Source organism: Solanum stenotomum, unplaced genomic scaffold, assembly GCF_019186545.1.
Source record: "Solanum stenotomum isolate F172 unplaced genomic scaffold, ASM1918654v1 scaffold1325, whole genome shotgun sequence".
Classification (NCBI taxonomy): Eukaryota; Viridiplantae; Streptophyta; class Magnoliopsida; order Solanales; family Solanaceae; genus Solanum; species Solanum stenotomum.
The window spans coordinates 214-14,543 of record NW_026022458.1 but is presented as its reverse complement, the minus strand read 5'-3'; the positions used below and the strand labels follow the sequence as shown (position 1 = coordinate 14,543).

Below are 14,330 nucleotides of genomic sequence, written 5' to 3'. Positions count from 1 at the left end.
ATTTATGTAATTAAAGAGGTATGAATTATGATGATGATGTTATAAAATAAAATAATTGAAAAAATGTCAAAAAAAATAATCACAAAAAGATAAATAGGATCCTTGATCATTGAGAGGTGCCACATCACTTTTTTTTATCTAGCTTTATATATATATAGATAAACAAATTGGTAAGAAAGGAGATGCAAAATGGTTTTTACAAAAAAAAATTGTTTATTTGTGGTGTCCGTATTTATATGACATAAAAAATATTTTATTTTGTGATGTCAAATTTACTTTAATAATAAATGTAGTTGGGTAATTCTTAAGGGTAAAAGATTTCAGTGATTTTATTGATACAAAATAAAGTCTTGCTTGATAAACACAGAATGATATATTCACACAAGAAGCAATGGTTTGTCATCATCAAAAAGGGGGAATTTGTTAGATCGAGAAAGATTTTGAAAATTGACAAATAGAGGAACAAATGAAAGGAACCGGTTGTGCCGGCATGTTCCTTTCAGACCGAATCCAACTGGGATAAGGAGAANATTTTGAAAATTGGCAAATAGAGGAACAAATGAAAGGAATCGGTTGTGCCGGCATGTTCCTTTCAGACCGAATCCAACTGGGATAAGAAGAACGTCAACCACGCGAATTAAAAGTTATAAAGCGGTGGAAGGGATACTTTTTCGACAAGAAACCAGTGCAAAAAGATTTCCTTTTCAAATCCGGAATGGAGTAGGAAACATGATTACATATGTAAATCAAGTTCAAGTTGAAAAAGGTTTTGAAGAGTTCAAAGTCTATAAATAGGGAAATATTTTCTTTGGAGAAAATTGTGCACTTAAACAGAGAGTTACAAGAAGAATACATTCAAATAGGGGGAGTTCATATTTAAGTGATTTCTGATTACGAAGTGCAGCCAACGCAAGAAAATAAGAATTGAAGAACTGATTCATAGGCTTATGTTTTATAGTTCTTAAGTCAAATTTGCTTGTATTGAGTTTTTATCAAGTTGAATTTTAATTCTTTCTAGATCCAATGAAGTGTAAACTGGAGTAGGAATAGTCTTCAAGTTGGGGCGACTTAAAGACTTGGGAACATAAACCTTAGGAGGTTTGTGTTGGAGTTTAGGAATTAGAGTTAGTTCCTAGTATTGCAAGAGTTGTAATCTAAATTTATAACTTGTAGTGGGGTCGACGATCTAGTTGGTTGTTGGCGTCTAGGAATTAGAGTTTATAATTCATTAGGTTACATAGGTTTGTAATCTTTTGTCGAGCCTTAGAGTTTAACGAAGTGGATTTAAATCCTACAGAGGTGTAGGTCGTGGTTTTTTACCCTTTATGAGTTGGGGTTTTCCGCGATAAAATATTGTGTCATTACTTTATTTGCTTTACATAACGTAACTATTGTAATCTACAAAGGAACAGATAGAATATACTTGTTCCTTAGGCAAATCTGGGATCAGTATTCCAACAATTGTTATCAGAGCAGGTTATCTTTGTAGAGTCTAATAACTCAAGATAAGATCACTATGAATTTTGCACCTCCTCTTGGACACAATGAAGGTAAACACATCAACATACCACCACTATTCAATCGACATTACAACGCATGGTGGAAGGAGAGAATGAAGGATTTTCTACAAGCCCAGGACTATGAATTATGGATGAGAGTTACTGATGGTCCTCTTATTTCTATGATGAAGGATGATGAAATAAAAGGCATTCCAAAGCCTAAGGCTCAATATGGAGAAGTTGATTATAGAATGCTTGCAAAGAATGCTAAAACTAAGTGCATCCTTGTATGTGGACTTGGACCTGATGAGTTTAATCGCATCTCTGATTTTACTACAGCGAAACAAATTTGGGATACACTGGTCAATGCACATGCAGGAACTCCCCAAGTAAGAAAATTTAGAATTGCTAGACTATGCAATGAATATGAAACATTTAAGATGGAGATTGATGAAGCACTTCAAGATATGATTACTAGATTCACTATTATTATGAATGAACTAGTGTCTTTGGGAAAGATATACACTACTGAGGAACTTGTTGATAAAGTGTTGAGGACTTTACCTAAGTCGTGGGAGATCAAAGTCACTGCAATTAGAGAAGCAAAGGATTTGACAATCATGAGTTTAGATGAACTTGCAGGGAATCTAAAGACTTATGAGATGAATGTTGATGAAACAAAATTGAGTGGAAGAAACAAAGATATGATTTTCTCTTTCAAAGCAAGTGAGAGTGATGAATCTGATCTGGATGATGAGGACATAGCCATGATCAACAAAAATCTCAAAAAACTCTTCAAGAAAGGTGGAAACTATGAGAAAAAATTACCCCTAAGCAAAGAAAAAGAATCTGAAAATGCTATGTATATACTGCTTGGGGAACAAGTTCAGACCACTCAAATATGGCTTTGATGGCCATGGAGGACTCTGAATCAAACACTGAGAAAAGGGAGGTAAATTTTCTTGACCTTAAAAATAAACTAAAATGTTTTTCAAAGAAAAAATTATCTTCCCTTATTTTAACTCTCATAGATAATGTTCAAAATTTGGATGAAAACAAAGATCAATTATTGACTTCCTTGACCAGTTTAAAATTCGAATATACTGATCTTGAAAAAACTAACTCTTATCTCAAGAAAGAAAATCAATTCCTAAAGGAACAGGTAAAACAACTTGATTCCTGCACTTTGGCTCTCAAATCTAAATTTTTGAAACAAAGTGTTACTGAGAATGGGAAAGGAAAAATTAGTGGTGACCAAATCAAATGTGAGCAAGATCTAAAGAGGTTAAAAGATGAACTATTTTTTGAAAAGGAAAATTCTAGAAGAATAAATCTTGACTAAGTATGAGCTTGAGAGGGTAAATAAATGGACTCAGTCCACAATGATTGTGACTCAGCTCAGTAATAGAATACATAACACTAAAGCTGGATTGTTAAATAAGTCCCTAAGAAAATCTCATGTTTGTGCACACATTGTGGTAGTATTGGTCACTCAAGGGGTACCTACCCAATAGTTATAACTCACATGACTTCAAAATTGTCTCAATTAGAAAAATTAACCCTATTAAAAGAAAGTAATCATGTCAAAGGAACAGGTTGGGGCAAAAGAAAAAATCTAAAAATGTTTTATCAATATGGATCAATAGAGATCTCATTCATCATTTTTATCAATACAAAGGACCCAAGCTAGTTTGGGTTTCTAAATCTAACCTTTGAATTTACAGAAAAAGTGAGAGGAAGCAAGCAACATTCATATATGAACACTTGTTGCTCCAAAAATAGGATTGAAACTAGAAGAAATTCCTCTCACTGCAGAAAAAAAGGATGGAATAATAGTTTTGTTGGTGAAAATTATATTTTTGGTCAAATCAAAGAAGTTGGAAAAATAGGCAAGACTAAAGAACACAAAATTGAAAGAAGGCATCATGTTGAAGGAATGAATCAAAATCCACTCAGTATATTATAGTTATGTAATAAGAGAAACAAGTCTGCATGATAATGATGAGTTGTCAAGGATCTCCGAATAAATTATGACGAAACATGTGAAAGAAACAGGTTCAACTTTTGTAGTATCTCACAATTACAAACATGAAAAGTCTTATGAAGCGCACTGAGATGATCATAGTTTGGAAATTATGAGTCCATCAACTAAGAAGGGTGATCAACCTAGAGAAACATTTTTAAAGGAACATGTTGGAACTTGGGGATGATTAAAATCACATGAGCATCCCTTAGTGGCTAATGAACATTGTGCGTACTTCCTTCTAATCTTAAATTTTATGCTCAGTCTTGTACATTTAGTTGTATGTCTCTATACCACTTTTAAAGTCAAGCTACTCATGCACTATAATATTGTATTTGCATCTGTCACGGGAGAGAGGCTTAGTAAAATTGGAGTAAAATTCAGCATTATCCAGAGATCTAAGGTATGTACACTACAATTATTCATAATTAAATATAAAATCAATGCACATGTACCTATTCCTTCCACTTGTCCCAAAATAAATATTCATGTCCTATGCTTAATTTTTGGCATTCTCTAAAAGGAATATAATCACTCTTTCTTGTGATAAAATATAACCATATCTCTACCCAAGATAAAACTTTTCATCTCAACGGACTCTCAATCCTACTAAACAAGTATCTTATCAATTACAATTTATGTTTCTTAATGGCATTCTTGGAGATTCTAAGTGTGATGGACTATATGATGTTATGGTTGAGATGAATTCAGTAGATGACACCTCTACTTTGGTGCCTTATAAAATAGAGGTTGTGGTGTAGAAAGTAGGTAGTGCTGGTTCTTAGGGAGAAACTATATTGGGTGTGTCTAAAATTACTGAGGAAGTTTTGGAGGATGTACCTTGAGAGGGGGATATTTTGGGGACCTTATAGTTAAACAAAGTTCAGTTGTTAGGCTAAACAGTGCATCTAGTTAAGGGGAATCAATGGGGGACCCCTCTGTCGAACCTAGTTCTTCTATTGGGATACATATAAAATGGGATTTAGGGTTGATGTCAAAAATTATTATAGTTGGTGTTGCACCTGATAGTACCACATCTAGGGAACAGATTGGGATAACATGTTCATCTACAAATGATGTTGAAGAAAATTTGTTTCTCTTACTGACTCTATTGAAAGTAACGATGAGGAGATTATGGCCAAAATGCAAAGATAAATCTCAATAAAAACGATCAAAGAAGCAAGTCAAGAAATATGTTCCTCCTAAGATTATGCTAAGTCAAAGCTGGTCAATCCGACTATCGATAGTAAATGAAATGATTATAAATTACCTTCTTCTAAATCTCTTGGATAAGAAGTCACTCTTGATGTTCGTACATTTAGAATGTGGACAGTGCTCTTAGGAAAGATGATTACTAATTTTGGGGGTTAGAGAAGAGTGGACTATCGTTTCTCCTGAGGGCACAGGATTGATTGAACCAGTTCCTTAAAGGTGATACAAAACGGGAAAAAAATTAAACTGAAATTGAAGTCATATATGTCACTCACCAGAATGTCATGGACCAACTGCATATGAACTATGATCTTGAACATGTGGACCTGCTAAAGAAAAACAAAACACAACTAAAAAAGGTCTTTTATTTACCTTCTCGTGCTTCATTTTTGCTATTGCCTAGCCACTCTAGCCTTTGACCTTCCAATTTTTTTTCTCATCACAAGTGCTTGATTCTATATTTAATTTTGATTACATTTGTGGTGTATATGCCTATTGATTAATGCTAATGTTGGGTTTGAGTTTCAGGTTCATATCTATCTCCTATGTTTGTGCAAATGCTTTGCTATAGCTAACTAAGTTCTTGATTTGTAAGTGTTTGTGTAGGTGATAGCCCTAGTGGCCAAGAGTATCAAATTTGTTTCTCTTAGTGTGGTGTATGCCTTCACAGTGTTTTATGATGTCAAAAAGAGGAAGTGTATGCTTGTGTAATATTTATAACCCAATTGGTCTAACTTGATCCTCTAATGTGTTTGCTTTGTGCATTGAGTTTTAAGAAATTGACATAACACAAATTGATCTATTCACACAAGAAGCAATGGTTTGTCATCATCAAAAATGCGAAATTTGTTAGATCGAGAAAGATTTTGATAATTGACAAATAAAGGAACATATGAAAGAAACCGGTTGCACCGACATGTTCCTTTTAGACTGAATCCGACTGGGATAAGGGAAACGTCAACCATGCGAATTAGAAGTTATAAAGCGGTGGAAGGGTTGCTTTTTCGACAAGAAACTAGTGCAAAAGGTTTCCTTTCATGAAGAAATCCTAAGTGAAGTAGGAAGTGTAAATGAAGTAGGAAGCATAAGCAGAGTAGGAAGTATAACGGCGTGAATAACTTTCAAATCCGGAACGGAGTAGGAAACATGATCAAATATGTAAATCGAGTTCAAGTGGAAAAAGGTTTTGAAGAGTTCAAAGTCTATAAATAGGGCAATATTTTCTTTGGAGAAAATTGCGCACTTAAACAGAGAGTTACAAGCAGAATAAAATCAAATAGAGGGAGTTCATATTTGAGTAATTTCTGATTACGAAGTGCAGCCAACGCAAGGAAACAAGAATTGAAGAACTACTTCATATGCTTATGTTTTATAGTTCTTAAGTCGAGTTTGCTTGTATTGAGTTTTTATCAAGTTGTATCTTTAATTCTTTCTAGATCCAGTGAAGTATAAACTGGAGTAGGAATAGTCTTCAAGTTGGGGCAACTTAAAGACTTGGGAACATAAACCTTGGGGGATTTGTGTTGGAGTTTAGGAATTAGAGTTAGTTATTAGTATTGCAAGAGTTGTAATCTGAATTCATAACTTGAAGTGGGGTCGACGATCTAGTTGGTTGTTGGCGTTTAGGAATTAGAGTTTATAATTCCTTAGGTTACATAAGTTTGTAATCTTTTGTTGAGGCTCAGAGTTTAATGAAGTGGAGTTAAATCCTACAGAGATGTAGGTCGTGGTTTTTTACACTTTATGTGCCGGGGTTTTCCGCGATAAAATATTGTGTCATTACTTTATTTGTTTTACATAACGTAACTGTTGTAATCTGTAAAAGAACAAATAGAATATACATGTTCCATAGGCAAATCTGGGGGTCAGTATTCCAACAAGTATATTACAGTTGCAAACTATAGCTTAGTTACTTTTATGCAACAAAACACTAGTAGTTTAGGTAGGGTCCTTATTGAGCGGTTCAGTTTGGATATTCACACTTAATGATTTGGTTTATTGGTTCTCAAATTTTAAATGTACTAAATCGTTAATCAAACGAATAAGATATATATCAGTTAAATTCAGTATCGATTTTACCGGTTGTCAATTTGTGTATGGACTAAACTAATAACTACTTCACATATGATTTGTATTTTAGCCTGCTGTAAGTACTAAAAAAATTAAGTTATTCAACCAGTAGAAGAGATGAAGGTGGCGGGCAGCTGTTGGCAATCAATGAGGGAAAGAAAAGTCATGGAATTAGCCAATTTTATTTTCTGTGGAAAACTTTCGCAGAGAAATTAAGGTTGACGAAAAGTCTTTGTGGTGGGTAGCAATGACCCCATGGGCATGTGCACTTGTTTCCCACAACTTTGTGAATTATATTTCAAAAATACAAATTCATTATTTAATAATCAACAACTTTGTAATTCCACTCTAGACTACCATCACATATATCTAATATTCATTGTAATAGTGAATTCCACATATGGTTCGAGGCGGATCCACATGCACCCGATAACTTTTTTTTAAAAAAACCATATATATATGTATAAGAATGGAAGCACCCTACCAAAGTTTACAACTTGACAGATTCGACAAGAACAGAAAGGTGTGATATGTGGTCCTGTGTTAACGTGTAAGACATATATGTGAAAGAAAAGTCTTAGCTTTAGATATTTTATGCAATTTTAATGCCCTTAAAAGAGGAAGTATTAACTATGTCTCAGGTTATATGACTCGTTTTTTTTAGTCAGTTAACAGGCACACAAATAACAATTCAACAGGCACACAAATATCTACTCCTTTCGGCTCATTTTATGTGGCACTTTTTAAAGATTCAAACAAGTCAATCTTTAACCGTAAATTTTTCATAAATCTTTTAAAGATTTTGAATTATCAATTATTGTATTTTATATTATTTTTTATGTAGTTTACAAATATATAGATTTCATTTCAAAAAAATTGAAGATTCCATCGGTAAATTCACGATCAGACTTAAACTGTTGACTCTCAAAAAAACGAAAAAATGTCACATAAATTAAGACAAATAGAGTAATATTTCTTTTTTAAATTTCGTGTCAAGTTAAACTAACTCAGAATCTTTGGTGATTTCAGTACAATATTGATTGCATATGCTAGTAAATTTGATAGACATGGTCCCATTGGAGTGTGTTATTTCCATTGAATAATTGAGTTTGTAATTATAACAAGTCCATTCCAATTTCCAACATCTTACTTCATTTCAAAAAATCTAGATTCATTGCTTACTCACAATACTCTATGGCTGAAGCTTTCCTTCAAGTTCTGTTAGACAATCTGACTTATTTCATCCAAGGGGAACTTGGATCGATTCTTGGTTTTAAGGATGAGTTCGAAAAGCTTAAAAGCACGTTTACTACAATCCAAGCTGTGCTAGAAGATGCTCAGAAGAAGCAATTGAAGGACAAGGCAATAGAAAATTGGTTGCAAAAACTCAATGCTGCTGCATATGAAGCTGATGACATCTTGGACGAATGTAAAACAGAAGCAACAATTAGACAGAAGAAGAATAAATATGGGTGTTATCATCCAAACGTTATCGCTTTCCGTCACAAGATTGGGAAAAGGATGAAAAAGATTATGGAGAAACTAGATGCAATTGCAGCGGAACGAATTAAGTTTCATTTGGATGAAAGGACTATAGAGAGACAAGTTGCTACACGCCAAACAGGTGCTCATCTTTAAATATTTTTCTAAAAAACAGCTTTATATCATCAAATTCATGTGTGTTTTTGGGATTTTGTCTAATCTAAATGTTCTTCTCAAGTCTAAGTAGATAAGTGGATCCAGATTTGGATTTATTAATTGGGTTCAAAATCTATTATCTAAATTTGTTTAATGAAGTTTTTAACATATATAACCTCAGATAAATCCATAGCTTACTCATAGAATTAGGATAGGACCCCAAGTCTAAATGACAGGATAAAGCCAGAGTTGTTTAAGATCTTATAATGTGAATTCAAAAAAAGTGCATTTTTTTAATTTGAAAGATGTATGCTGCTTCTGATCAAGCTTATCATTGTCTTTTTATTGTGCAAAATTCTTCATTGTTTTTTTGCTGACTCCTACCGAGCTTGGACCAGGTTTTGTTTTAAATGAACCACAAGTTTATGGAAGAGACAAAGAAAAGGATGAGATAGTGAAAATCCTAATAAACAACGTTAGCGATGCCCAAACACTTTCAGTCCTCCCAATACTTGGTATGGGGGGACTAGGAAAGACGACACTTGCCCAAATGGTCTTCAATGATCAGAGAGTAATTGAGCATTTCCATCCCAAAATATGGATTTGTGTCTCGGAAGATTTTAATGAGAAGAGGTTGATAAAGGAAATTGTAGAATCTATTGAAGAAAAGTCACTTGGTGACATGGACTTGGCTCCACTTCAAAAGAAGCTTCAGGACTTGCTGAATGGAAAAAATTATTTACTCGTCTTAGATGATGTTTGGAATGAAGATCAAGATAAGTGGGCTAAGTTAAGACAAGTCTTGAAGGTTGGAGCAAGTGGTGCTTTTGTTCTAACCACTACTCGTCTTGAAAAGGTTGGATCAATTATGAGAACATTGCAACCATATGAATTGTCAAATTTGTCTCAAGAAGATTGTTGGTTGCTGTTCATGCAACGTGCATTTGGGAACCAAGAAAAAATAAATATTAACCTTGTGGCTATCGGAAAGGAGATTGTGAAAAAATGTGGTGGTGTGCCTTTAGCAGCTAAATCTCTTGGAGGTATTTTGCGCTTCAAGAGAGAAGAAAGGCAGTGGGAACATGTGAGAGATAGTGAGATTTGGAAATTGCCTCAAGAAGAAAGTTCTATTCTGCCTGCCCTGAGACTTAATTACCATCACCTTCCACTTGATTTGAGACAATGCTTTGCATATTGTGCAGTATTCCCAAAGGATACCGAAATGGAAAAGGAAAATCTAATCTCTCTCTGGATGGCACAGGGTTTTCTTTTATCGAAAGGAAACTTGGAGCTAGAGGATGTAGGTAATGAAGTATGGAATGAATTATACTTGAGGTCTTTCTTCCAAGAGATTGAAGTTAAATATGGTCGAACTTATTTCAAGATGCATGATCTCATTCATGATTTGGCAACATCTCTGTTTTCGGCAAGCGCATCAAGCAACAATATCCGTGAAATAAATGTAAAAGGTTACCCACATATGATGTCGATTGGTTTCGCAAAAGTGGTGTCTTCTTACTCTCATTCTCACTTGCAAAAGTTTGTCTCGTTGAGGGTGCTTAATCTAAGTTACATAGGACTTGAGCAGTTACCGTCTTCCATTGGAGATCTAGTACATTTAAGATACCTAAATTTGTCTGGCAATGATAGTATCCGTAGTCTTCCAAAGCAGTTATGCAAGCTTCAAAATCTGCAGACTCTTGATCTACATGGCTGCTGGTCACTTTGTTGTTTGCCAAAAGAAACAAGTAAACTTGGTAGTCTCCGAAATCTTTTACTTGATGGATGCAATTCATTGACTTGTATGCCACCAAGGATAGCATCTTTGACATGCCTTAAGACTCTTGGTTGCTTTGCAGTGGGAAGGAAGAAAAGTTCTCAAATTGGTGAATTACGAAACATGAATCTCTATGGCTCAATTGAAATCACGCATCTTGAGAGAGTGAAGAATGATATGGATGCAAAAGAAGCCAATTTATCTGCAAAAGAAAATCTGCATACTTTAAGAATGAAATGGGATGACTATGACCGTCCACATATTTATGAATCAGAAGAAGTTGAAGTGCTTGAAGCCCTCAAACCACACTCCAATCTGACTTGTTTAACAATCAGTGGCTTCAGAGGAATCCGTCTCCCAGATTGGATGAATCACTCAGTTTTGGAAAATGTTGTCTCTATTGAAATCATCTGTTGCAAAAACTACTCATGCTTACCACCCTTTGGTGAGCTGCCTTGTCTAAAAAGTCTAAAGTTATGGAATGGGTCTGCGGAATTGGAGTATGTTGATTCTGGATTCCCTACCAGAAGAAGGTTTCCATCTCTGAGAAAACTTATTATAGGNATCTGACTTGTTTAACAATCAGTGGCTTCAGAGGAATCCGTCTCCCAGACTGGATGAATCACTCAGTTTTGGAAAATGTTGTCTCTATTGAAATCATCCGTTGCAAAAACTACTCATGCTTACCACCCTTTGGTGAGCTGCCTTGTCTAAAAACTCTACAGTTACAGAACGGGTCTGCGGAAGTGGAGTATGTGGATTCTGGGTTCCCTACAAGAAGAAGGTTTCCATCTCTGAGAAAACTTATTATAGGCCATTTTGATAATCTGAAAGGATTGCTGAAAAAGGAAGGAGAAGAGCAATTCCCTGTGCTTGAAGAGATGGAGATTCAGTGGTGCCCTATGTTTGTTATTCCGACCCTTTCTTCTGTCAAGAAATTGGTAGATCGTGGGGACAAGTCAGATGCAATAGGTTTCAGTTCCATATCTAATCTCAGGGCTCTTACTTCCCTCCGCATTAGCAGTCACAAAACTACTTCGCTCCCAGAAGAGATGTTCAAAGGCCTTGCAAATCTCAAGTACTTGACTATCTCTTTCTTTAAGAATCTCAAAGAGCTGCCAACCTGCCTGGCTAGTCTCAATGCTTTGAAGTATCTGTCTATTGAATATTGTGACGCACTGGAGAAACTCCCCGAGGAAGGGGTGAAAGGCTTAACTTCACTCACACAGTTATCCATAGCATACTGTGAGATTCTACAATGTTTACCCGAGGGATTGCAGCACCTAACAGCCCTCACAAATTTATCAATTAGGGATTGTCCAACACTGGCCAAGCGATGTGAGAAGGGAATAGGACAAGACTGGTACAAAATTGCGCACATTCCTGATGTGTTTATCCGTTAAGTCTTATTCCTAATTGGATGTAATTTTCTGATTTTTCTTTTGGAAACAAATCAACTATTTGTAAGATCTATTTGTATTATACTTGATTTTTCTTGGGTCTGTTAACAATAAATATTTGATATTATCATATTAGATTCAGAACTAGTCTTTTAGCTTACTGTATCTTCTCATAATTTAATAACGTCAATATGATATTTATATTACATTACTTATGTTGTGATTTATCAACATGTTGGAGATGATTTTGACAATTTATTAAAGAATTTCAAGTTTTTATTACGCACAAGTAACCAGCCATAAATTAAATTTTGAGATAAAAGTGATTTGTGTATCATGGCTTTTAGTCGGAATTTCAAGTTTTTTTCTTAATTAAGTTATATATATGGCATTTTGTAAAAATTGGATAGTGTGGATTTTGATTTTATTCAATAGTGTCTTGTATTTATTAAAAGGGAAAAGGGCTTGATATACCCTCAACTTTATCATTTAGAACTGATATATCTCTCATTATGAAAGTGGCTCATATATGCCCCTATTGCTAAACAAATGGCTCACATATACCCTTTTCCTCCAACGGAAGTGAAAAAAATTAATTTTAATTATTATTATTTTTAAAAAAATATAATCCCATATGTGTATATTTAATCCTCGTCACACATAATTTTTTTTTTTGACTTTTTTGTTTCAACGACTAATTTAAAGTTATTATTTTGATGGTCAAATTTATTTATGTTTCACTAATTTTCTTGTAAACTTTATTATAGATGACCCAATTTTTTTTTTCAATACAAAAACTAAATAGCAATATAGTCGAAAAAAATAGTTTTATATTATAATAGCCACAAAAAAATTAGTTTTAAAATTTTCTCTTTACACTAAGGAACGAAAGAAAAAAATAAAATAAGAATAAGTAACTCAAAAAATGATAATCAAAGACGTCAAAAAATATTTTTTGTATAAAAAAGATTAAAAATATACCTTGAAATTCGCTAAAAGGATCATCTATACTCCTACATGATTTGTTTTAAATTTGGGAAAAGGGTCTGATTTACCCCACAACTTTATCGTTTAGAGCTGATATACCCCTCATTATGAAAGTGGCTTATATATACCCCTATTGCTATACAAATGGCTCACATATACCCTTTTCCTCCAACGGAAATGAAAAAAGTTGAGGGGCATATATGAGCCACTTTTATAATGAGGGGTATATCAGCTCTAAATGAAAAAGTTGAGGGATATATCAGGCTCTTTTTCCTTATTAAAATATATACAAATAATATGGAATACATGCACTAAACATGTACCCAGAAATTAGTATATAAATAATCATGTCCGAAAAAATAAAATGAAGTTTTTCTATCCATGTTGAAAGGAAATGTCTGCTCTCCTCTGGCAGAGATGAAGACAAACCAACCCCACAAGAAAAGACAGATGTGAAACTGGCTAGCAGTTTCCATGAATATGCATACCAATTACCAAGTTAAATCTTTTATCATATCATATATATATATATACACGTGGGAAGCTCCAACATTCAAAGTTGGATTACCATTTTGCCCTTCCACTAAATAAAAATAAAATTAATTAGTTTATTAAATATTAATACTTTAATTACATAATGATTGAATATGAAGTCCAACAACTTCACTTTAATAATAAATGACTCTTTGAATTTTGAAACCAAAATAAATTTTATGATCATGATTCAATGTGCTCTATTAATTTGGTAGGTGAAAAGACAATTAAATATCACTATAAATAGCAGTAAATTGTTCCCTTGATCATCATATTCTTTTCTTTTCCATCATCTACTGTTCTCTTTTCTTCTTCCTACATAATGATAGAGATACATGTCGTCAAGAAACTAACTGAGGAAAAGAACAGATAGTTTCATTAAATTAAAAGGAGAAGTTTTCTTACAATATAGTTCAAGTGTTAAGCTTAGAAGTATATGCTATGACATATATATTCGTTTAGATCTTTTTATGTTAGCTTATGATTTTAAGTCTTCTTTTTCATTTTGGACTTAAGGTATGGTTGTCCAAAATAAATTTGGTTGCAACCCATCTTTTATGTAATTCTGTATCATTTGACATTGTTATGCAATTTATTTCTTTGTTTTTTGTGTTATTATTCTTTTAAGTGCTACTTAATGGACAAAACTTCTATTAATACATGATGAGTGTTGGTTTGTTAGCATTTTAATATTAATATTTTAATATATTAATTTGCTTTATTTTGGAGTTAGAAGAATGCTGATCGTTTCAGCAGTATAGTGGGCAATTTCATTCCTATCTTTGCGTACGTTTGTTGACTTTCATTTGCAGAACGTGGGGAGTAATGGCTTTTGGCCGTTGGTGGCACTTAGTGCTGCTTTACTCCATTTGGAGTTACTGTCTGTTATGTTATAATTCCAATTCTTGAAGTAGCTCTTAACCGTTGGTGGCCTTTGCCATTACTTCTCCATTATTCTTCCTCCATTACACCTTGTAACCTATGTAACTCTTAAGGCCATTTATCTTCACTATTTACCATTCCATTATTTTTCTATTTATTTCTAGAAAGACTTCTTCTACTATAAATAGTGATGGTATTCATTTGGTTTGGAATACACAACACACAAGAAAATATAGAGTGCATAAAAGTTAGTCAAAAAAGAGAGTTCTTATTAGTTGAAGGGAGGTGTTCTTTTTGTGGAGCTTTGG

At 33.8% G+C, this 14,330-nt stretch overlaps 1 protein-coding gene across 1 annotated transcript; it reads left to right on the top strand.

The window, feature by feature from the left end:
- The first annotated feature begins 7,899 nt into the window (after positions 1–7,899).
- LOC125850043 (putative disease resistance protein RGA1) lies at positions 7,900–11,777 on the top strand. Its single transcript, XM_049529956.1, has 3 exons — positions 7,900–8,428; positions 8,841–10,752; positions 11,004–11,777. Exons 1-3 carry the CDS (start codon positions 7,999–8,001, stop codon positions 11,620–11,622), a joined length of 2,961 nt encoding a protein of 986 aa, XP_049385913.1. The 5' UTR covers positions 7,900–7,998; the 3' UTR covers positions 11,623–11,777.
- The last annotated feature ends 2,553 nt before the right edge of the window (positions 11,778–14,330 follow it).